The sequence below is a fragment of the Clavelina lepadiformis genome, chromosome 1 (genome assembly GCF_947623445.1).
Source record: "Clavelina lepadiformis chromosome 1, kaClaLepa1.1, whole genome shotgun sequence".
Taxonomy (NCBI): domain Eukaryota; kingdom Metazoa; phylum Chordata; class Ascidiacea; order Aplousobranchia; family Clavelinidae; genus Clavelina; species Clavelina lepadiformis.
Window position 1 is genome coordinate 18,173,884 of NC_135240.1, and position 24,970 is coordinate 18,198,853.

Below are 24,970 nucleotides of genomic sequence, written 5' to 3' on the forward strand. Positions count from 1 at the left end.
AGCGTCGGCACTCTCATTTTGAAACTGAAGTATGAACAGATTTTAACTTGAATTTTTAATTTCCTGACAAGCGTTGTAACGCTTTATTATAATAATATACTATTAGCAGCAAGAATTTCAACATCTTTGAAACATGCCATGAGGCAAGTCCAGTTTGAACGTTTTTTATAAAATTTCTGTAAGCTCAGGCAAGGGAACTATTGAACAGTTTTTGCTATGTTTGCGTTATTTGGTTCTATTTCATGTCATATGGTTTATTTTTTGCTATTCACTGTCGGTAGCGAAAAAAAGATGGTTCTAACCACTTCTCACTTGCACTTTCAGTTTTATCCACGGTTTTGTGACCGTATATTAACATACAAAAATTGTTAAACGACTTCATAAGATGAATTTCCTGTGACTGTGTGTCGAGTTATTGACAATGCCTTTCCTCATAATATTGATAAAGTTCATTTTCCGATTGTTGCATATAAGCCTATTCATTTTGGTTTTTGCGGCCTAATCAAGCTAAAGCTGGATTTTGACCCATGTTCCTTTAAATCAGGGGTGGGCAACATACGGCCCGCGACGGGATTTTGAGCGGCCCGCAGACAGTTTCCGGTCTTACATGATAATGTGGCCTGCAGCCACATTCTGCCGCAATCCCTGTATTGCGTCACTGAATAAGTCCAAGTTTGCCAACCTGAGAAAGATGGCCATAAATATACTTGTTCTGTTCGGGTCTACATACATTTATGAGCAAACATTTTCGGTAGCGCGGTAGCGAAAACAAAGTGGCAATCATAATAGCAGACCCTAGTAAACTAATACGTACGCCAATTAAATTGTAGTTCAACCCCAGGGTAACACCTTTTACAAGCTTTCACTTATAATAATATGTGGCCAACACACTAGGTACTAAAATCTTGGTATGTATTATTAAGCTGCATAGAAGCATGCCACAGACGATGGAAACCCTTTACCTCAAGAAAAGGCCAAATAATAAAAAACTACTTTTTTATTATGATATATGTGTTTTGGTTACATTCCAAGTCTTCCCAAACAGAGAATAACGGTTGAGCATTCTTAGCTAGGCCATTGCTAGACAATGTTGACATGCTCTGCATAGTACAGAACATGCACTACAGTATTTCCGAAGCGTCTGCACAAACTAAGAAAATTTTTGTTTATACATGCAAAGTAGTAGATTTTAATCCCCATTGCCCCATCCCCATGCCATTTAAAGTCGTCCTCTTTTTGCTTTCATTACCTATTAGCAAAGAAAGAAAGATTAGTAGAATTAGACATGTCTTAAACTTTTTTGCGATGACTGTCGAATGCTGGCATTTACTATTGCATGGAACCTTTGAGCAGCGGTAACAAATAAGAATGTCAACGAACAAATAAGAACACAATTTGGATGACGTTTAAGTAGTGATAACCAGTTGTCTTGCCGATGATGCAAAACGTTTGTCGCAGGAGAAAACGCGAGGGGCTTATACGTCAGTTATGCATACATTAAAAACATGTTTTTGGCTTGAAAAAATCAGAGTGGGCATCATATATATTCGCCAGCATATATGGTAGCTTTGTGACAATGGTTTTGCCAATGATATGTAACTGAAGAAAGATAAAAAAGCTTGCTTGTATTTTCCGAATCAGTTTATTTTTGTCCTTTTTTAGAAAAAAGGTGGAAAATAACGTAAATTTTCATTAAATTTCATGTAAATTGATGTTTTGTACGGAATAGTTACCACCACATATACTGAATCCATATATGATACTGTTGCTTAACAGAATAATATTGATTTTCAAAATGGAAGCCTAATAGTTTCAGATTTGTTTCTTAAAGATTTCACATTCTAACATGTTCATCTCTAGTTGCAGGTCAGTTGTGTTTGTGTTGAATGCCATTAGCATTATAAGTTTTTTTTTTGCAGGCAGCAAGAAACCATGAAAGTGGACTTAGTGCTTATGAACAAACAATTTAAAAGGCGTATAGGCAGACTATTTATATAAAGCCAGTGTCAGAAAACAGTTGGTTGATCGTTTCTGCAGTGACAAACAATAAAAATACAACTTTTGCTTTCTTTGAGGCAGAAATGCAAATCTTCTTAAATCATTAAAAACCTGCTAAAAACGTACAGAGAAAATTGCAAGTTTGTGCAGATCACTTCAGATTTTAATGTATTTCAAGGCCTCAGAATCTTTCCTTGCGCAGCACTCGTGTTATGCATGACTTGCTTAAAACAGCTTTGTCAAACTTCAAAAAGTGTTTTGGTTGTAGATATTATTTATCGTATGGATGTTATTGCTATCACACAGGAAACCAAACTGTGTCTTATTTAATTGTTCATACTATTATAATATATAACTTCAAACATGCCAATTCAAATACAAGAGATCAGCAATGATAATGAAGCTTTGGAATGTCCCTTGTGCATGGAGCCCTTGGAAGTTGACGACATTAACTTTTTTCCTTGCATATGTGGTTACCAAATTTGTCGATTCTGCTGGCATCGAATCAGGACTGATGAAAACGGTCTTTGCCCTGCTTGTAGAACGGTTAGTAACACACTGAACAATTTTCATGCTGTTTTTTGTTATATTATTATTGTTATACTTTTGTTTTTTGTTTTGCATGAAAGACTTACTATAAAACTTCTAATGAAAGTTGCATTCATGTTTTTGGCATTGAAAATTGGCACAACATTTTTATTTCAAACACAAAGTTGGTCAGTTAGCCAGATTAAACCATTTCTACACTAACTTTGTAGGAAATGTAACCATTTGGTAATATTGAAAACTATCTTAATGGACAACTGCCTGGGGTTGTTTCTCATGAGGGTTGTGGGGATAGCAGCTCTAGGGTCTCCCAGAAAAGTTGGTGATCTTTCGCCACGTCTGCCAGTTCAGCTAAAGTGATACCTATTCGTGACCAGTGCTAGATGTGATTGTACCACCAGATCCTTGGTTGACCTGTTAGTCTCTTACTGGTTGATGTGGCCAGCTTGACTAAGTTTGCAGGTCTTTTCGATGGCATTCTGTGATTCTGGTGACATGACCAAACTACCGTAGTTGGGACCTAGTTGAGCTAGTTGAGTTGACCTAGTTGAGCCTGCACCTGTGAGCACAGGGGCGTAGCCAGAAGTACGAATGGCGCCTTAGCCCACCACTAATTTTTGACAACGAAAAGGTTTTTTGGAAGAGCTTGGTGTGCTAGATCATGTTTAAATTATACTACAGATTATAGTAAATCTTTAAAAGATACAGTACTTAAACGACATCTCCTTTATGATTGCACTCCCATATCAGGATTGAGTATTGAGAAATTATGGTCTAACGTCCTAATTAGGCGCACTTTTTTGGAAACTTTCCAATTACAAGTTTGCTTGTGCATCAACATACAATAAGTCACACTTGGGTGAAACATGGTACCTAACTACACTTAATAATAATAAAAGTTTTAAATAACAGCAACTACTTTTCGTGTAATTAGCAATTTGCACTGCGAATTTATTGCGGGCCAAAAACATCAAATTAGCCACACTGATCACAAACATACGCCGTGAGTATAGATGTTAAAAATCTATTCACTCGATTTGTTTCATGAGGCACAGGCCAATTAAACGGGCAGATGATGCACAAATAAATACGATAACGTACAACTGTACTTTATGACTATTCTCGGTACTTAACTAGCTCAGAAATTAATTACTCACTCCGGTAAATCTGCAACTTTCTTTGTTTATTACTTCTTGAGCCTAATGCTATTAAGTTGCAATGCCATTTACGGTTCGAATTGAGACTCACTACTTTTTGTTAATATGTGTCATGTTTGGTGAAGGTAAAATGTTAATATCGCAAATAGTATTGTCTGCCAACAATAGAATGGTGTGCTGTTAATATCAAAGTCAATTATCTGCCTCTTTGAATTTCTGGCGTGTGGCCTTTTTTAATTTATTCTGTATCGGATGACCTTATTCATGAACACCAATCGAATTGCGTCGCTTGACTTAATAAAATTGTTGAGTACAACAATAGATTAAGACGATGTTTTTCACCTTTTTACACAATTTATTGAAGTAGTAAAGCATAATGAAAACAAGTGAGGCGTAATACATTAAACAAAAACAAAACACGTGGGGCACAACACCTGATAAAAAAGAAAAAAAGCATCAATAACTAATAAATAGCACTAAGATTGCTGCAAAACGTTGCAAAGATAACAAAGACAACAACAAACTTGAAATATTATCATGTTGAATTTGGAGCATATCACTGTATACAAAACAGAATTTGTCTCTGTAACTTTAGCACACTCGACCATCTAAAGCAGTGCTTCTCAACCTTTTTTTGCGGCGACCCAAATATTAAACGTAAATTAATAGCGATGCTGAGGCGACCCAATTTTTTTACCCAAAAAATGGGTATTTACAAATACTTAGCCTTGACTCGAACGTAGCTAATCTAAAGTCTCACAGCAAATAATCATCACCATGCTTCTTCATTTGTGTTTACGCAACAATGAAGTATGACGTCAACAAACAGTTAATATGCAATGAATAGAGTAAGGTACTCAGTTATCAAACGGCTTTGTGGACTAGTTTAATTGGCAACGGCGACCCAAACCAACCAAATGGCGACCCACTTTTGGGTCGCGGCCCAGGGGTTGAGAAGCACTGACCTAAAGGAATCTATTTCATCTACACAATCTGCCAGCCTGGGACATATGAGTATCCTACACACCTGCCTGGGCAGAGACTGTTGCATTGGCGCCAGAGTGGAAAAGTTTCCACCCATCAGCCAGCTGAACAGTTCCGGAGCCATGGACTTTGTTGAAAAAGTCCATACAATATGTAAGCTATATCGTTTGGCTTCTTCAACAAGTTTATGCTCCTTTCCTGTCAGAAAATGAGTGAATGCAAGTCGGATCTCCAAGAGTACAAGTCCTCTGCACTTCCCCCAATCGCTTCCCTAAACACATAGTGAACGTATTGGTGGGTTTCCACCTCTTACTTTTGACCTGACCTGGTATCAATACCTTTCGAAATGAAGTTTCCTCCAGTATACCTTGAAAGTTCATCGAGGCACTCAAGTTCCTCTGCCTCTACAAGGCATTAGTCCATAGAGGAGGGAAAAATGTTTTCTGTTTAGTCTAGTTGTAAATATGACTTTAACATACAATTTTAGCAGCATTTTTTGTATTTTTTTAAACAAGCAGGATTTTACATACTGTATATATTTACACAAAAATTCACACTTTACTCGAAAACATAGTACACCAATACTTAGCCTTTTTCAATTGCGACCCTTCTCACCGCAACATTTATTAACTGTGCATTTGTCATGTATGCAGTAAGTTATCATTACCACATTACCAAAAACCACATAAAAATATAATTTTGTTTGTTATTATTACAGTCATATAAAATAAAAACTTGTTTTTTAAACCGCAATATTGAGATGTCGTGTAATCCTAAACCGGGAACCTAGACATTTATTTATGTTGAGTAAGTCAAGTTTGAAGAATCCTCTGTTTGGTGCGTTCGCATGTTAACTTTTTTTACATTTTATCTTTTTTTAATTCCTGGAAAGAATAGTTAGTGTTAAGGACCACAAATTTAACAGTAATAACAACCAGATCAAAACAATGACCGGTGTGAAAAAATGAAAATATGCATTATGGCAATACATAAAACAATGAAGATGTCAATAGCAGCAGCTCTCGTCCATTGTGTTTGCTACACTGTTATTGACAATGTGGTATGATCTTCTTGTAATATTTTTCAAAATTGTTAAGGCTTTTAGTTGGCAGCGCAGTACCGTTTTCTTACTACCCTTCTAATGATTTGTTCGTTTCACATGTTTTTTGTAATGTATTAATCAGGCTATAAAAAAGGAAAATGGTATATTGCAAGCAGCGCCACTTTTTATCTTTACTTAACGTGTATTGTCTATGAAGGTATAATAATACTTAATTAAGAGAATCGCAAACCATAAAAGGCCGCTTACAAATCATACTTGGCGACAAAACTGGGCATGAGTGGAAGAACAGAGACAGACGTTGTCATAGTTTTTAAACGCAGAATTAGGTTCACTACTCCAAATGCGTTAAAAACCACTATGTTGCATTATTGGGCAGAGTTTGTGGCAAAAGCTTAGCAACAATTTTCTAATCACCCTGTGTTCTTTCTTGTATTCTGTGTTGCATTTAGAATTTTCTAGTTTTATGAAAGCAAAAATTGAGTTTGAGAACCGTCCATTTATGATGAAGAAAATTGAAAATCTGGTATACTAGCTATAATGCAGAGGTTGGGAACCTATTGCTCGCGAGCCAGATGTGGCTCTTTTGATCACGGCATCTGGCTCGCAGATAAATCTAAGCTGACATTTCTTAGCACGATTGTTATGAATAAAAAATTTTCCGTAATTTTCCAAAACGTAAAAACTCATTACATTCAGACATTTATCATTGTCTAAAATTTTTGGTTTTGCTTAAAAATGCACACGTTTAGTTGCATTAAGTGTTAAAATATTATATGGCTCTAACGGAAATACAATTAAAAATATGTAGCTTTCAAGGCCCCCTCAGCCAAATAGGTTCCCGACCCCTGCTACAAAGTGTGAAATTTTGTTTTTTCAAATAGAATTCTGCTTTTTCCAGGTAATACCTCAGAGAATGCTGTTAAAAATTTTTGCTGGTAACATGTTAACAAAAAATATTAAAAAGATATAAAAAAAGTATTAAACAAAAAGTGTTCCAATTTTTTTCACCGCACTATGAATTTAAAGTTTTTCAACGTTTTTGGCTTGGGGAAATTTTCTAAGTAACTAATTTTTAAGTGAAAACTTTGTGGCACGTGAGGTCAGGAAGTGAAAATTGTCAAAAAAGGATTTTTGTGAAGTTAGTTTGAATCTATCTAATTCGAACTATTTAAACATGACAAAAAATGAACAACCTATCACACATCATGCACATCGTTTTTTTCTTGCACTTAGCACAAAAAAGTTGTGAAGGGTATACCATATCTAACCATTTTGATTCAAAGTCTCCCATACTATGTGAACAGCTTGCATGTTTGGTCTGACAGACCATCTTCACAATTCAAATACGGTTCATTTCTGCAGCAATGCCACAGCTGGAAAAAATTGATGAAATTACCATCATATGGAATTTCTGCACCATCTCCCACGGAAAAGAGGCAGTTTATGGCATAGGTGATGCCATGAAACGAAACATGTGGTCGTTTTTCAACTTATTCCTTTTGGCTTGGTTATAAGACATCACAGCTACCCATATATTTTCTGATAGTACACGATTTGGCTTATCTACCTTTCAAAAAGTGTTGCGCCTGGCCTGGATTTTTAATACTTTTTTTTAAAATAAGTTGTTTATTTTATTACAAACACAATAATTTTTGCTTTGCAACCATTGATCAGTGTCCAACTATAATATATGAAAACTTTTGTTTGATCAATATTATCAATATTGCATTTTTAAAATATATGAACCCAAGATTATGTGGCCCCATTATTGTTCTTTCCAAATAGAACACGCCAAAATATACAAAATAGTAAGTCATGACTTTAATGCCTGCAAGCATGATAAATTACTTTGTGGACACTGGAGAGTTTTCTTTTCTAACAGTTTTACTGCTCCATTCTTCCACTGTTGTTGAACATCAACACAATCAAGGGCAGTGTTCATAAGCTGCCATTATTCAAAAACAAATTATGCAGATTCAGCTTCGGCTTTGCCTGAGAAGCTGTTTTGTAAACTTTGAGAACCTTTCCAGTGTAAGAAGTTGTATTACCAGATGATATGTTTCCAAGAGCCACAAACTTTGATCCTAACCACTCAGTTCGTCCTAATGAAAAGCCACGTTTTGGAGGGTTTTTAAACATTCTTTCTATTTTATCCTAACATATCTCCAGCTCTTCTAGTTGTTGATTGTAATAACTTAAAGCCATTAATATCTTCATTGCAGGAGATATGTCCAGCAGTTCGTTAGCATGCTAGGAAATAGATAGGCCTACAGAATGTAAATCAAGGAAGAGAAGTCCACAGGTTACTTGTCAACGTAATGATAACTTTTTGTGATGTTTCAGCATCAGCATTAAAAACTACAGCAAACGTTAACTACGTAAAATTTGGTTGCTAAAAGTGTAAGTGTCAGGTGAGCCTTATGTTGAAGTAGCCTGTTTGAAGAAGATCATTGTAAGCTGTTTTTTCAAGTTCAGATGAGAATGAAGGTCTTTGCTTCATTGGAGTTGATGATTACAGGAAAGAAGAACCTTATTTGATTGGAGATTAGAGGGATTATCATGTTTACGGCCCATATTATATAATATAGTAATCACCATGGGCGAAATCATTTGTGCAGTTATGATGTGATATTGACTGCCATGTAAGGCCTTGTCCACAGGGTGTGGAGTCTCTTCCTCAAAATATTATTTTTCAAAGTTATCTTGAATATGATATTGCAACAAACTAATGTTATCTTAAAGGCTGCACAGTATTTAGAAGATAAAAAACTTTTCTGCCACGTCTTGAATATGAAAACATTCATAATTTATAGGAAGAATGAAAGATTTAAATCAAGGTTTGATTTCATTTGTGTGTTTAGACAACAGATGGATTGAAAAAAGTTAGAGCAAGAGTTGTTCAACATTTTTCATAAGACTAGTGAGAGAGAACACTCTTTTTCAAGCTCCATGTCATCCTTTCCGGATTCCTCCAACTGCCAACAAAGCGAAGCCTCCACACCAATGTCATGTGTGCTACTCCCACAAAAAAGGATTAAAACATATGCCAGCAATTTGACAAAGTATTAAGTGCAGCATCATGCTTAAGAATTGCAGAATTATCATTCACCAATGATTTGATGATTTTTCTTCGTATATTCATCATCATCCTTCATTCTGCCCGGAGGTAAGGCCTTTAACCTGGCTAGCCAAGGTCAACCTTTTTTCTGCAGTTTGACTTTCCTTCAATTTCCCCTCAACTGCACTTTTCCAGTATGCTGGCCTCTCTTTTGCATTTTGTACTTCCCGTATCTTCTTTGACCATTCCCTCTCAGTAGTTCCTAGAACTTTCTTGAACCAAACTCTTGTCAACTTTTCTCTGTCCATTTTTTCAATATGCCCTAGCCATCTCAGTCGATGACTCAAATGCTTCCTATGTTTTATGCTTGATTTAACTATACAATATGCTATTGCCAACTGTGTTGTTACAGAAGTGCAAGAGCTACTAAACTGAAAGTTTTTTAATCAAAGCAATATCGCAAGTTTGTTACATGTACGATTCGATTGTATCATTTTTGCGAAAGATGTAATGAGAAAAGTGTGGTAAAATAGAACGTCAGCATGTGTCATTTGTAGCATCTCCTAACAATTGGCATACATTGGACATGCAAACCAGAAACAGTGAGTTCAAGACAGGATGTTTTTTACCTAATGACACTAGCCGTCCTGCAACGACAAACATGTGAGATATCCTGCTTTGTGAATGTTTTGCACAGTCTGGGGTTAAGCAAAAATCTGTCAGTATGTGGAGTGATAAAGATATATGTATGATTCATAATCATTTACAATTGCCTGCAAAAGATGACCATATCTAGAACATAGCAGATGACCAACCATACATACAAGTATCAAGATTTGTTTATCAATTTCTTCAGTCCAGGGTATGTGATGTCATTATTTTGTCATGCCAGGGTGAGCTCCACATACACTGGTTCTGTACATCATCTGTTGTCTTCTTTTATTCCAAGCATCAAATGCTTCATTTGTAAATGTCAAGTTTCCTAATCAACGGAATTTTGAAAAAGATAATTGGTATCATTGTTGGTAATGTGCTGTTTGAGATAAGTTATGTGTTGTCTTCGTGGAGCTTGTTTTGCCGGGTTGGTCAATTTTCCCAATTGCTGAGACATGTTCTAATTTTTTTCAGAGAACACGTCCTGAAAATCTGAGTTGTCTTTTAATGTTTTCGAAAAGCTCCTGGTGTCATTAAGTTAATGCAGAACTTTTTCATTGGTATTTTTAGCTATCCATCCTACTTCTTGCATTCTGCAAAAACTGCCTATCTCAGAAATGTTATTTTTAACAAGTTTTTTGTTGAGAGCTTCTGTGTATCTTAATTTTTTTCAAGGATAACATAGATCAAGCATTTTAGGACTCTGTACCAGGTAGAAATGGAGCTGATTTTCCACAGCACAGATTTCATTTGTTGGAATGTGGCCTTTCGTCGCCAATTTGTGAATTTGTTTCATTGTCATTTTTGATATTTCAATTTGTCATTGTTTCAAGATTTCAGAAACTCTTGACTTGCATTAATTACAATTATAATTGTTTCTTTCACTGTAATTTAGCAAAAAAGAATTTTGCTTTGTTTATAATGGCTATGGCTTTTTTCATTTTATTTAATTCCATGTAGACTTTTTGCTTTTTAGTTTGTATTTTGTCCTTTGAATCTCATTAGGACCATATGTATCATCAGCATAGCTTACGTTATTCATGTTCGAACTACCACAGGTTGGTTCATTATATGAAAGATTATAATTATCTATTATATTAGATATTATATTATTTGTATTCGATAAAAACTAGCACTAGATATATTTCAATTATAACTGTCCTTTGTGCTGTCCAAGCGTTGGGCTCACAATAATGTGGCTTGTGTTTGATACCCAGTGGGCCATTGTTGTAATGCCTTTATGCAAGGAATTAATGAATGACACCAGCTCCTCTTCAATGGTTCTGGTGAACATTTTTGAATTCAGGCAATAGAAATATAATGAAAACAAACAAATAAAATGTGTTCATTTATATTGTAGCTTGTACAAAGGCATGAAAGGCTTGTACATCATCACTCAAGTTTAATGTCTCCGTCCAAGATTGCATATGCATCAATTATTTTCTCATTATAATTTGCATATAATTGTTTGTTCCCGAATACATGACACTGTAACCATTTTCATGGACTTACTGCTATTACCGGTCTTCTATCTTTTCTACACTAAGCCCAGAATTTTGTTTTGCATTCTAATTTTTTGCATTACTGGTTTGTTGTTAAGCTATGCTATTTGATAAAAGGTTCAAAACTTACTTGATTAAGTCTTGATTTTTTTTGTTTTTTCATAGCTTTGTTTTGTTTTGTTTCCTTATTTGTTTGCATTTTCTGCTCACAATTGGGTCCAACCTGCATGTCATTAGATTTCCGACCAATTGAAAGGCCTTTCAACGAGGTAGTAGGCAAGGCCTTCATCATGTTCCTCATTAATGTTGATTACTTTTTCCTGGGGAATACTTGGCCTTGATAAGTTATTGTAGGTTGGCCATGCCTATTATATACTGCTCAACCATTTCTACTACTTTCACCACGTGTTTAGTATTTCCCGTTGATTTAAGTGGAAACTTAGATCTTCAAATTTAGAACCTCGGTGCTTATGCCCATAATAAAGACTATTGGTTTTTTAATGCCCTGTAAAATAATTAATTAACACTACTTATAAATGGTCATATGTACGATGTACCCATATTTTACACCAACTGGTTTAACTTTTTGTTGTTGTTTCAAATTCAGTCATATCCAGAAGATCCTGCAGAATTTCGACCTCTCAGTGGTTCCGATTTGCAAAAGATACGTTTAGAAAAACGTCAAAAGGAAGTTCAGCGCCGACAGAGACTTACTGATGGGCGGCGTCATCTTGCAGCTATGCGTGTTTTACAAAAGAACCTGGTATTTGTTGTTGGTTTGTCCCAACGATTGTCAGATCCAGAGGTAGGAAAGTTAGATATAGTTTTTATGAGAGTTTTTCTAATTTATCAAGGTTTGTTTTAGTTCATAACTTTAATGACCATGTGAAAATTTTTTGCAAAATATTTAATGCTACAGTAGATACCTGTTGTCAGTTCCTACAGATAACTTTGCCTGAAACTTTGTAATTAAGTCGTGGTTAGCATTCATGATTGCTTTCTTTTGCTACTACAAATAATAAATTCTCGTGGTATTATGATATAAAAAATCCCATGCAAGACATACTAACAGCTCTCTACTGGTAAACTATAGGTGCAACCTATGCTTAGTTTCTGGTTCATACCTGCGGTACATGACTTTGTGTCATTATGGTTATATGCGATTTATTAAACGCATTATATAAACAGAGTAAAAGCAGTGATTAGTATATTTTAAACAGATTTTAAAGCGTCAAGACTACTTCGGAAAATACGGAAAAATTTTAAAAGTTGTTATCAACAGCAACACTGCTTATGCTGGTTCCCAAGTACGTATTTAACTTAAAAGTACTTTTAAAGAGACAGGTGTAGTCTGTTCATATTCATATGGGAATATTTTAGTTGGAAACCAATATTTGTAGATTATGATGTCAAAAACATTTTTGTTTAAGAGTTTCAGCAAGATTTTTATATTTAAATAAATGTATGTAAAACACAAATTTTTGATGAAATCTAATATAATTCTTAGCCTATAAAGTGTAAACTGTTTGTTCTGATTAACGTAGACTGCCTCTTGTGAGAGTGTAGTTGTACTCATTTTTGTTACGTGTTGTAGCAGTAGCACAACTAATTTGGTTAGGTGTAAAGTAGGAAAATATTTTATTTTTTGGAATGTTGGTGTTTATGGTGTTGAAATCAGAATCAAAAAGACTTTTCATGGAAGTTATTTGCTTTAAAACAGTTTTTGTTAAACTTAGAAACATATGCTATGTGTCGTTGTGTTCCTCCAAATTAATAAGTTTGCTGACCTGGCTTTTGCTATACTATACCACAAATTAATGGACCATAATTAACCGTGACTTCTCAAACACTTAGAAAATGTAACTTAGTCCTCAGGACTAAATCACGCGAAATCATTATACGCTGGAAACACTTTGCAAACATTTACCATTCTTGTGTCAGTTGTCCACATAAAAATGTTTCAATTACAGCTGCCACAATTTCACCAGAAAAACATCATTGCAATCGAAGCTGTTTTTCACAGTTTCTTGTTAACCTTTGAACTAAAGTTTAGGTTTTCACTATTTCATCCGAAAAAATCTTATGTTTAAAGCTATTTTTCATGGTTTCTTGTTAACCTAACTTACATAACCTAAATCTTCCTTGCAATCTAAGTCTAATTTAAGTTAAACGCTAAATAGCCTAAATTAACTTTTTGCATAACCATTCTCCTAACCTAATCACCTATGTTTAACATCAGGCTGCATGGCCTACATACGGAGAAATAGTCACTCTCTTCAGTTACGTCGAGCGGTCTTAGTCGTCAATGATGCGCGTCCTAACAATCGCTAATGCATAAATACTTTGCTTTGACTGGATGGTTGTATTCATATTCAAAAAATACTGTTGTACTAATTTTCCGAACGAAAAAGAGTATATACAACTTAAATATACTCGAAATTCTCTAAATTTTATTGAAGAATTTACACTTTCGTTGATCAAATCTAAGCAATATGTAACACTCTTACAACTACGTTTTGAACTACTTACACCTACATAAAATTTTGTAATGAATTTTATTTACACTAAAACACCACAATATCTAATAACCATCAAAGCTTCCAAACCGCATGATTCAAATTGAATTTCTGATACGAAATGAGACGTGCATGCAAATACGCGTACGAGACAAAGGTGCCCATTAACAGAGCAGAGCGCTTCGCAATTTTAGTTATGTTAGCAATCGTGTATAAGTCGTAGCAATAGTTTGGGGTTGAAATTTGGCCCAAAAAGTCGATTTATACCCAAAAAAAGCGGTAGTATATCATAGTTTGTTGCTAATCCTCTTTGATTATTTCTGGTTACGCCACTAGTTTGAACCACTATGCTATTTTGTTCATCTAATTTGATGAAAACCATGCCATTTTTACCAAACTGTCCTAAAGTTGATTACGGACTATTATTTGTAATGTGAATAATGGTTAAAATTTGTTTTCAAGAAGGTGTTTTTTGGGTTATGTAGTGAATTGTTTAGTTTTCGACATAAATGATGATAATGTTTGTGCCGCTTACATACACTGGCCACATTGCATATTGGCACTAATGAACTATTTTATAACTGAAATTTGGTTGACATGTGCCTAACAATTGTTTTCTAAGCTGGCCAATGAGTTTGACACACTTCATTTTTCTAGCTATTGTTTATTTATAGTTTATCAAAGCTTTAACACAGTATGTCTAAAGCACATATATGATCCAAAATTTGAGTTCAAAAACTATGGTATATCATTTTAGGGGCCAAGTTGCAGTGCATATGTAACATATTCCAAGATGGAAGAAGCATTAAGAGCAATACAGTCTGTTAACAATGTATATATTGATGGAAGAACATTAAAAGGTGAATTAATGTTAACCTAGATTGGTAAAGAACACATCAACACGTTGTTGTTACAGTTTATTTTCTAGTACAGTGTTTCTTAAACTTTTTTGGATCCGAGCGGATCCTTGCAGGGTTATTTAAGTTGACAAGGAATCCCCAATACGCCAGAAACGTCAAATGAACTTTCAACTAAATTGTCGTTATTTAGGTTTCATATAGTGAAGAAAATTAAGTACAATAAAAGTAAACACAAGCAATTTAAAAAACACGACACTGCTTAATGAGAGGAATGCAATTGCTTTGTAGAGTGCAACAACTCTGAAAAGTTTGACTTAATATTTCATAGTTGAATTCTCATCTGATGTAGCGTCCAGTCTTGATCTTCATTTGTTTATATCAGGAAAAAACTGATTCGCATAAGTACATCGATGCAAATGATAATATCTCTCGCATAGCTTGTTTTTATAATTTCTTATATTGTTCGATTACATTTTCCCAGAACACAGCTATAGGAACTTCTTCAAACATAGCCTTCAAGAGGCTATCTGATGTTATTTCTATTAAACTTACATAGTCTGTTGCTGTTAAGTTTCTTGGCATTTCTGTAATCTTGAAAAGATTCTGTTCCCAGAAGTTATTTTTGCTCTACAAATTTTTAAAGTATTGAGTTACTGAATCAATTAAGCTGCTGGTATGGCTTTCAATGTCATTAGCAATCATATCTGGCAAGCTTTCTCCAGATTCTTCAATAAGCTCGCTAAGAAGTGGAAGACATCTGAAAGTCTTTTTCCTGGCACATTCGATATGCGCGGCCAAGGCGCATCTGCGGGCCTGAGATTTCAGCCTGGTTTTGCGTGGGTGCGGCTGGAATCTAAGTGCTTTGCTCAGTGTATAGTGGATATATTTCCTAATATTGACAATAAATGCAGTATGGCCAGTAGGTACGACTATCGTGACTTGTGTGACAATGGCATAGTCAAGGAGGGTGACAGTTGCCCACTCCAAAAATCTTCCCTCCGCCGAGATATATTAGTGCGCTTTAATAATTTGGTTTGGCTATTACACAATATTTCTGTACTAAATTGCGATTTTTAACTGTCTTTTATGCAACCAAAGTTCTGTGGAACCAACTTTGGGAAACACTGTTCTACTGGAGTGCTGTACCTCACGAAAATTCAACCCAGTGAAACAATCAATCAGTAAACTGTAACATTTTTAATCTTAGTGTAAAAGATGTTTGTCAAGTGATATAATTGTAATGACTTTCATTAGTGTAGTATTCACAACGTAACAAACCTAAACGTAGGTTATGAATGCTTCAATGTAAATAACAGAAGTTGAATGTCCGCCAAATGCATTTCAATTATATCGATAGTCAATGATTTACATCAACACATAAAACAGAGTTCCCTGATTAATTTATCAGTAAAATCCCTAATTTTGTTGTTTTTAAGAATAATGAAGCATACACCTTTTATCACACGTTATTTTGGTTGACATAACTTAAAAATTTTGGGCCAGATTTTATTTTTGGCGTTCAAACCAACTTTTTGTTTTTTGATGTGTTATTTTTGTCTTGAAGGGAGCCCTATGCACTGGTATATACTGCATTTATAAGTAATGAAATTAAGTTTGGCCACTCCATAATAAATTCACCTTGGTCTAAGCCAATTATGGTTTTAAAGCCATTTGCAGTAATCCAGTTGTTTGGGTAGTGTTAACTTCCTTGAAAAATTTTTATTCAAAGGCAAATTAGTTGTAATAACCTACTTGGTTTATTATCTATAGATTTTCACCATATTGTTCTGTACAGTTAAACATTTACCTTGTTTACATTGCCTAGTATGTGGAGTTGTAATAATTCACAAAATAATAGCACAATAATGGATTGAAAACTGGGTTTCTTTAAGAATGTTTTGCCGTCCTCTCTACTTGGAAGTTCCTCTAATCAAAACTTGATGAGTGGTCCTAGCTCTAGTTCATACGTTAGCAGTATTTTCCTAAGTTGCTGCATATTATGATTTGATAGCAGACAGCTTTAAATTACTACTTTTGGAATCTGAAGAATCAATGCGGGAAAATTAGACATAGAACAATAATGAAAAAGTAAAAAAATGAGAAAAAATTTGAAAAAATTTATAATTTTATATACATTCTTATCAAACTGGAATATGGATATGTGTTTCTTCAAGTCATGTTGAAAGCCCATAAGTGGATACAGTTGTATTGCACGCAACATCTTACGACTATGGGTTAATCTAACATTCTAACTGCACCAAACTGTATCTAGTGTATGCACTTGATTAAGACCAATTACCCTTTTTGGGTAAATTTTATTAATTGTGCTACCAGTCATCCCAATATTTAAAATGTTTTATTGTAATTATGTCATCAACGCCGAAAAAATATCAATAGTTGAATACGATATACAAAGTATAGTATATACAAAAAGTATATGAAAATAATATATAATATAAGGTGTTCCTTTACTAGGTATATGTATTTTATTGCCATTTTTAAATACATTACATCTTTATATCTGTGTTTTGTGTAGCTTCACTTGGAACCACCAAATATTGCAGCACATATTTGAAAAACCAGCAGTGCCAAAAAATTGACTGCATGTATTTACATGAAATTGCTGAAGATCAGTTAAGTTTTACAAAAGAAGATATGCAGGTGATTCTAAGTATACTGCTACTGCACCTTTTTTGCTGAGTTGTTTTTTTGGAAAATACCTTCCAATGTAAAAAAAATTCAATGGATGACTCAAGTTCAATTTCAACTCAAATTTAATGAAGTTGACGACTCCAAATTCTAGAGAATCACAAGCACAATATACTGTGACAAACTCAGAGAAAGTAGTCTATGTTGTCTGTCAACTCATCAAAATAAAAACAAATGTGTTGAAAAGTTTATTTTGCATATGCCACATTCAGGCTGGAAAGCACCAAGAATTGGAACAGAAGTTAATTGATCAAATGATGCAGAAAGAAAGGGAATATTCTCCAGTGATTACAGCTGGAAGGTATGTTTTGCATAATCCGTCGCAAGTAAATGCTTTAATTTACTCTACACCAGTATTTCATGAAATCTAATAAGTTTTGCCTGATTATTATGAATTCATTATAGTGTAAATAAAGTGCTGTAAAATTCCATTGACTTTATGTATGATATGTTTCTTAGCAGAGTAAATTTTCTAGAGTAATGTTTTCTGTTTTTTGTCTTGTTAGTAAATTGTAATCAAGACAATGTACTATAGCAGTTTAATGTTTAATTTCTGCTGCATCTTCAAGTTGAAGTACAATTACAATTGCAAAAAACGTTTAGTTTGTTGTGCTTGAGTTAAAAATATGTCACTTTTTATAAGTAAACCGATTTGGCAACACAGTATTTTGAACTGCTATTTTGTTTTAGTGAAATTGAAACTGAAAGGAATCCAAGCCAGACACAGAAAATCAGTGCGTCATCATCCAGTACAATTCAACAAAGCAATAAAGAAAACGTTTTATGTAGTAACATACAAATTTCCAGTGAAGCTTCCTTCAGTAAACTTCATACTCCTGCTGTTGACAAGACTTCAATTATAAAAACTTCACCTGCAAAGAAAGCCACGAAATCATCACCATGGCATTTACCAAAACAAAATGATGAAGAAATTTACCCTGATCATGACCATAGCTGTAACATTTCAGAGTCTTCCTCCACTACAACAACTCCACCACCTGTTAGTCATGTTGGGACAGAATCTGATAACAGGTGTATCTCAATGATGAATGAATGTGTTTTTTCTTCAGTTACAGTTTTTTGAAGGAGATTATGTTGTTTTTAGATTAAAAAGTTTTCCATGTGAGGAACTCACGAAAGAAAATGCAGAAGGTCATGTGCGGCAAGCTGATTTCACAGGTTTTTTACATTTACTATTAACTTGAATGTTATTTTGGTGAGTGTTTATATCTTGTTCTAATGCTTCCTGTAAGCACTTGCTTTACCTGTAAATTAACTGCGGTTAATATGTACACTCAATTACATGTAGGAATAAAAATTTTTCTGGAATCATTGCTGTTGTTTAGGGATTTAAATGTGACTTAGTCTGATTGAAATTGTGCTTTGGCATTTGCGTGGTCTCTTGTAAAACGTAGTGTAGACCTAGATTACAGAACTGTTTTGCAAACAGCAATTTCTTTCACTGGCCAACACACTTTTTGATGCCCAGGGTTTTAGAGCTGTTCTACACTAAAGTTTGGTCCCTGATTTCAAAAATGCAGTCCATTTTTCCCTATCAGGTCAAGCTTTTAAGTTATTTAAAAATTTAGTTTTGTGTGATGTAATGAATTAGCGAAACAAATCCGAGTTCATATGCTCTCTGTTACATACCTTAATTAACAATTGGTTATTGATGACATCATAATATCGTTTCATTGCTTGCACAATGCAAATGCGCTTTTCTTGCTGTTTTTGTGATATTGCTAACTGGGTATAAGGTGCTATTTTAGGGTGTGAAGGAGTCAAAATTATTTGAATAAAAAAGAACTCCTTTAGTTTCGCACTCCCAATTGTTACATAATAAGTTTTTATCTATTGCCAATTACTCTTTCCCATTTACCCCTTTATGTAGGAGTGCAAACGTAGAAAGACTAGTTGTTTAAATGAACCAAATGTTTTGTACTATGTCTATGGCGAATCCACATTAAAACAAACAGGGAATCAGTCATCGATTTTGTAAAGCGTACTTATCTTGCTTACTTCAAAGTAATGTTGGGTGATCAAGACAAGTCTTGGGCACCGCACATCATGTGTAAACCTTGCGATGAACACTTACTGCAATGGACAATGAACAGTAGAAAAAGCCTAAGGTTTGCAGTTTCAACGAACCAAATGATTTTACATTGAATATTCTTGATTAATATCACTAAGATGGCTTGTTTATTTATTGTGAACATGCATTTTTGTTCATATATACATTACCATTATATCGCTATTGCAATAAACACCGGCTTTTAATAAACATATCTTATCAATCACTATAGTGGGTGCATTTTAACAGACAAGCCAGACCTGATAGACTAAAACCATATTTAGGCTTGGCGACCCAAAGTTAGGTAAACGCTGTTGAGAGATCTTTGGCACCATGAAAAAGAGTTTTTGTTGGCCAGTGTTATTAATTTACTAGTATTTATGTATTATTAGTATTATTAAATTGTTTCTGCCACCAGAGTGATCAATTGCTATCATCTGGTTGCAATAAATCTTTCAAGAGTGCTCTTCAATCATCTCCACTTTCTATCAGTATTTGTGCACATAGTCATGAATCGTACAAAGAAAATAGTATATGAAGTTAATCTTTCTTTTTTAGCTGAAGATAAGCTGGGTAGTCTTGATAATGTAACAAGTGATCCACAAGGAGATACTTTAGCACGAGGTAATAAAATGTAATAACACATGGTAATAATAATTTGAGATGGCAGCTTCGTTCAAAACGCTTTATTTGCCTACATGTGATTTTAACTTCTATTGACTTTATTTTATTCATCCTTATGGCAGCTGCAGAAAGTCTTTTTATTTCAAAACCACCTGATGCTACTGATCACCAGGGACCATCAAGCCGGTAACTATGTACAAAGGATTTATTTTTCATGTTTCCCATACTACCATTGACATAAATTGAAAAAAGCTGTTACAGCTAGCTCACTGTTGTTTTGTGCACAATATTATATTTTTATTTTAAACTAGTTATAGCCACCAAGTCAAAGCATTTCCTGGCTTTGAGAGTAGTTGCCTCACTTACTCAGGAAATTTGTTTGACTCGAGCTCAAGCACTTCAATGTGGATGCCTCATACCAATGCACAGCCATTAGCAGGTATCAACTTAATGATGTTACCGTCAAGGGTATTGAGAAATACTGTATGGTTTTAGTGCTAACCAAAAAAGTTTTAAAGCAATAAAATATTTCTGTTTTAAGCATTAATGTTTGGAGAAGTATGTTTTTGTAATTACATGAAATTATTAGAATTGCCTACCCAGAAATTTCGATCCTGCTTCTTCACAATACTTCGTAATTTGCTTTACCTTGGATCATTTGTAGATGCCATGCCAATAAAAAGCTCAAACGACTGGGAGGCAGCATTTGGTTTTCATAAAGCAAAAACTACAGACATTGCAGTGGGTACAGAGACTGATTGTGGTGATGATGATTTAGGCTTCGATCCATGGCTGGAATGTAACAAAGGGCTGGCAGATCTCTTGGAGAAAGAAAATGCTAGCAGCTTGCCTATGGTATGTATCACACCCCTCAGTTTTTTCAGGTGTGCTAATTTGCTGCAAATAATAAATGGACTGATTACCATCTATATCAAATGCAAATCTTTCTAAAACTTAGAAAACAACACAGCAATCGCTAAGATCATTTTCTGCAAACCAGAACTTTTCAACATCCCACCTTCAACCTTTAATGAATTCATCTTTGCATCATCAGGTGAACAATATATGTTATCAGAATTCTTATGATTGTGTTAGAATTTCTAGAGAAGGGTTTTTGATTTCATTATGGCACCGCACCGCAAAAAGATAAAGACTTCCATAATAGAGAGATCTAACTCAACTTTTGTCGATTTTGCCACTCGGCAATATTCACCTAAGTTAACCTTAACGCACAAAATATTTGAAAAAGAGAAATACTTGAGTTATAGCAATGAAATTTTCAAAGATGATAAAGCTTGTTGCAGTGATCTTAGCAGCCAAGCTTCCTTGATTTGCTCTAGAAATGAAAAAATTATTATGAGTTGTAGTAATGTTCATACGATAATGACATTGTTACTATCTTATTTGTTAAAGCTGGTGCAATAAAATAAATTTTTGGCTTTGACTCATCAAAATCATATGTGGGAATGTTGAACAAAACACCCTATATTCATCTATGGCTTCTCGTTATGGAAAATACGTTTTCACCCATTATCGAAAAACTACTGCAAATCAGTAAACAAAGTCATTGCTGTCCCTGAGGTGTTAAGTATATCTGAAAAACAATTATCGTAAATAATCATGACAAAGAAGAAGTAAAAACAACATGTTTGCTGCAACTGTGTGTATAAATATTTTAAACTTCAAATAACAAGTCATTCCAAATAATATATATTACGAGACTTGTGCACAGCAACAAAGTGCAAATCTAACAGTGGAAACAAGTTGCTTTCTATGTTCACCGTTTAACACATTCTCAACCCAAGAGGATAAAAAGACATAACCCAGTGCAAAGTTTTGCTTTCTTGCATTACAATGATGTCATTGATAGTTACCCTTCTTACCCTCCATAGACAAATTACAACCTCGCTGAAAATTAGTACTATATTTTGTCCTGTTATATTCCAGTACTGTGTTCTTAGCTGAGTACAATTTAGAATGACGAGTCCAGCTATTTTCGCTTTTGTCCAACCTCTAATGAATACCATCGTTTCATATTTATAAACGGAAATTGAAAATGAGATGCATTCTTTTTCATTTGGTCTCGTAATTTTTCATGGGGATAGCGGTGAAGTGGAGTGCATCTGAAAATTTCTAAGAACCATAGCAGTAAATAAAGGAACTTCATAACTTAAGATTTATATGCGTTGTGCAGTTTTATTTGCCTTCTTCAAGGTGTGAACTAGTTCATTCAGTACAATATGCTTTCAAACTATACAAGACTAGACATTTGTTTCATTAGCTTGTTGTTGGCATCGTGCAAAGATGTCTTGATAGTTGATACGTGTTGCCAACTGGGATCACAGAAAATTTTATACAAATTTTGATGCATATTGACCATCATTCTCACTTACAAATTTAACAAGTTAGGGTCTTTACTTTAGTTTGCCATCTTCACTTCAACATACGAAACGGCAGCATCAGTATAACATTGCTTGGTGGCCAAAACCCTTGTGGTATGCCATTCTACAGTTAACTAAACCTTGGTTACCCAACCAATTTCCGGACCAGAAATTTTCCAATCTTTTTACGTGCAATTGAGTCTCAGCGGCGCAACTACAACAGAAGATTCTGAATCTTTTTATGCCAGGTTTTTTGCCACATTCACGGTGAACCGCGGCACCATCAATTAAATACAAGAAAGCAATTTTATTACATTGCCAGCGACAAAACCCAACAGAACCCCTTAAATTACTCAACAAAGGCCGAAGTATGAAAGTGGAAAAATGTAAAGTACTAAATGACATGTGGCATATTTTCATCACACAACCACCTTTGTTTCAGGTTTTGTCTTCAGGATCATGGTATTCAAATATACGTAGGTTTAGCAAAGGTGGCGTGGTAGACTGAAAATATTATCTTTCAATCCATATTTAAGTAGGCCGTCCAACTACTAGTAACCTGGAGAAATTTGGATGAAACTTAGCTGCTGAGATCTATATGTTATGCCTTTCCATATGTTTTACCACAGTGACCGTAGTTATTTTCGATCATGAGTAGCTGACAAATATTGCCCATAACATAGAGTCCAAGGTGAAAATGGTACAATTTTTTCATTATTTTCCTACACAATTGCAATAAGTCTGGGCTAAACGTTTTGCGTACACATTCCTCAGTCTTGGCTTCATCATGCAAAACTGTAGCATGAAGAGGGCAACGTTTTTTTCATCACTACCATTAGTGCATGGATATTAAAACATGTTACAACGATTTTCATTTCTAAAGCAGATCAGCGTAAACTTTCAAGCTGAAATTAATGTAATAAGTTTTATTAACTTAAAAACTAGCTTTAGTACTTTTCGTGCACTTTGTTAACTCAAATGCAATATTGTAGATGTATATTGTGCTAGACAAAACTCATATGGCTTTTTATGTTCTTGATTATCTATATATATACATGGTGTTACTTAGTTTTTTCAATTCTCGGTCTTTTCCATCCAATGCAATTGCAATCTGTTGAAGTATGTAAGATGGTACTACTTTACTCATTTGCCACTCGTATGACATGATCTTATGGTTAAGATTTCATTTTTTGTATCTTTTTCTTCAGTGTTGTTCATTATTTATTTTTTCTTTTACAGAGCATGCCACAGCTTAAGTCAAATGTATATTTGAATGGATTATCGTCACCTCATGGTTCGGGTTTATCGCCTAATAGTGTTTCTCAACATTACCGAAGACAGAAAAACAATTTTGACCTCCCAAAGGAAAATGTTGACCAGAATTATGAAATCAAAGGGCTTAGCGAGTGGCAGAATGGCCTGAGGGCTCTACTTCCCAGCGTAAATATCAATTTTGCAGTTGATAGTTCGGGTCAGAATAGCCAACTACCCCATCCAGTCAACCAGAATTCTCGTGTGCTAGGTTTTGGGGAAACATCCTTTGTTTCACAAACAGCATCCAGTTCTGGAGATAACATTTCAATGTTTCCTGTAGGGTCTAATGATTGGAGTGTTGCTTCCTCTTCGCAGTCAACATTTCCAACAAATAATGCAGACACTCATTCATTACTTAACAATGGCTTTGGCCTAAGACATGCTACGAATGAAACCTTTGCTTTGGCACCACCACCTGGTTTGTCTTCGGCGCCCTTTAATAAAGACCCTGCGATAATTTCAAGCCACTCGCAAATTCCAACGCCATATCGACCACAGTCTGTCCAAGAGGAAACTCCCCACTGGATGAAATCTTTGCAGACTCTAACAGAGAATGATAGCTCCATGAATCTAACTGCTTCAAGTAGCAGATACATTAACAAAACTGAAACAACGCAAAATTCTTTTACGCCATGGCTGTCCTACCCCAACCCTGAAATTCAAACTTCAGGAAATCTCAGCCAACCTCCACCAGGTTTTCAGACCAGATTACCAGCTTACGCTAACAGTAAATCAGATTTTACTATGTGTCATAATTTATTAGAAAACCAATCTTAAACGATTCATTGTTTTGAACCTTTACTGATTTGCGTTTATTCGTTTTTGATTTGAAGGAAATATATTGTCATCATTTTTGTGTGTCTTTATGCTCTTGGAGCAATCATATGAACGTGTAGCGCCTCGTAATTGTGACTTTTGTAACCAACAATAAAGGGAAATGTGGGAATAAAACTTAATTTAATACATAACCATGGTCTTTGTGCCAAAGTTGGTTTTTTTTAAGGTTTGGTTTGGGTGACCGCAAGTAGTTTTAGACCGGAAGTAGTTTTAAGAGACCGCAAGTGTTTCATTTAAATACCAAAAAATAGTAGTAGTAAGTTGCAAGTCCAAATTTTGGGAAACCGCTGGAGAAATTTGGGGGACCGTTTCGGTCCCCCAAAACACCTTAAAAAAAACACTGCCTGTGAAGCTAGTTCAAAACCTGTTGCTTCTCACTTGTATTATGTCATTTTAAATGCCTTGCTTAAGCAACGAAAGTATTTGAAATATTCAATGCAAGTACAACATAATCCATCAAGTTTAGTATTCCTAAGATGCAATCGGTAAAGTAGTTCGTTCATCTTTAAGGTAATGACCACTGGTGAAAGTGAGCAGTAACCTCCTTCCTGTATAAATTTTTGAAACCTAGAACGGTGTTCTGGTAGAAAGTGCTGTGTAAGAATAACTTACTACAACATAGTATTTGTTCAACCAAATCTCATGTATTTGGGTTTTTTGATAGTTATTTGTAGACCAGGGCTTCCCAAACGATTT

General features: G+C 34.8%; 1 protein-coding gene across 1 annotated transcript; it reads left to right on the forward strand.

Moving 5' to 3' along the window:
* The first annotated feature begins 2,261 nt into the window (after positions 1-2,261).
* Positions 2,262-24,289, forward strand: LOC143447656 (uncharacterized). The gene is made up of 14 exons (XM_076947764.1): positions 2,262-2,544; positions 11,570-11,767; positions 12,183-12,269; positions 14,236-14,338; positions 16,875-16,999; positions 17,260-17,348; positions 17,738-18,079; positions 18,153-18,226; positions 19,677-19,742; positions 19,865-19,928; positions 20,054-20,181; positions 20,407-20,597; positions 20,701-20,796; positions 23,363-24,289. The coding sequence occupies exons 1-14, from the start codon at positions 2,362-2,364 to the stop codon at positions 24,212-24,214; spliced, it is 2,598 nt and encodes an 865-aa protein (XP_076803879.1). The 5' UTR covers positions 2,262-2,361; the 3' UTR covers positions 24,215-24,289.
* The last annotated feature ends 681 nt before the right edge of the window (positions 24,290-24,970 follow it).

Excerpts from the sequence above, each read along its gene's own strand:
- LOC143447656 (XM_076947764.1), top strand. The coding sequence starts at position 2,362 with ATGCCAATTCAAATACAAGAGATCAGCAATGATAATGAAGCTTTGGAA. Across the intron at positions 17,000-17,259 it reads TTACAAAAGAAGATATGCAG|GCTGGAAAGCACCAAGAATT; the intron begins GTGATTCTAAGT and ends TGCCACATTCAG. Across the intron at positions 19,929-20,053 it reads CACCAGGGACCATCAAGCCG|TTATAGCCACCAAGTCAAAG; the intron begins GTAACTATGTAC and ends ATTTTAAACTAG.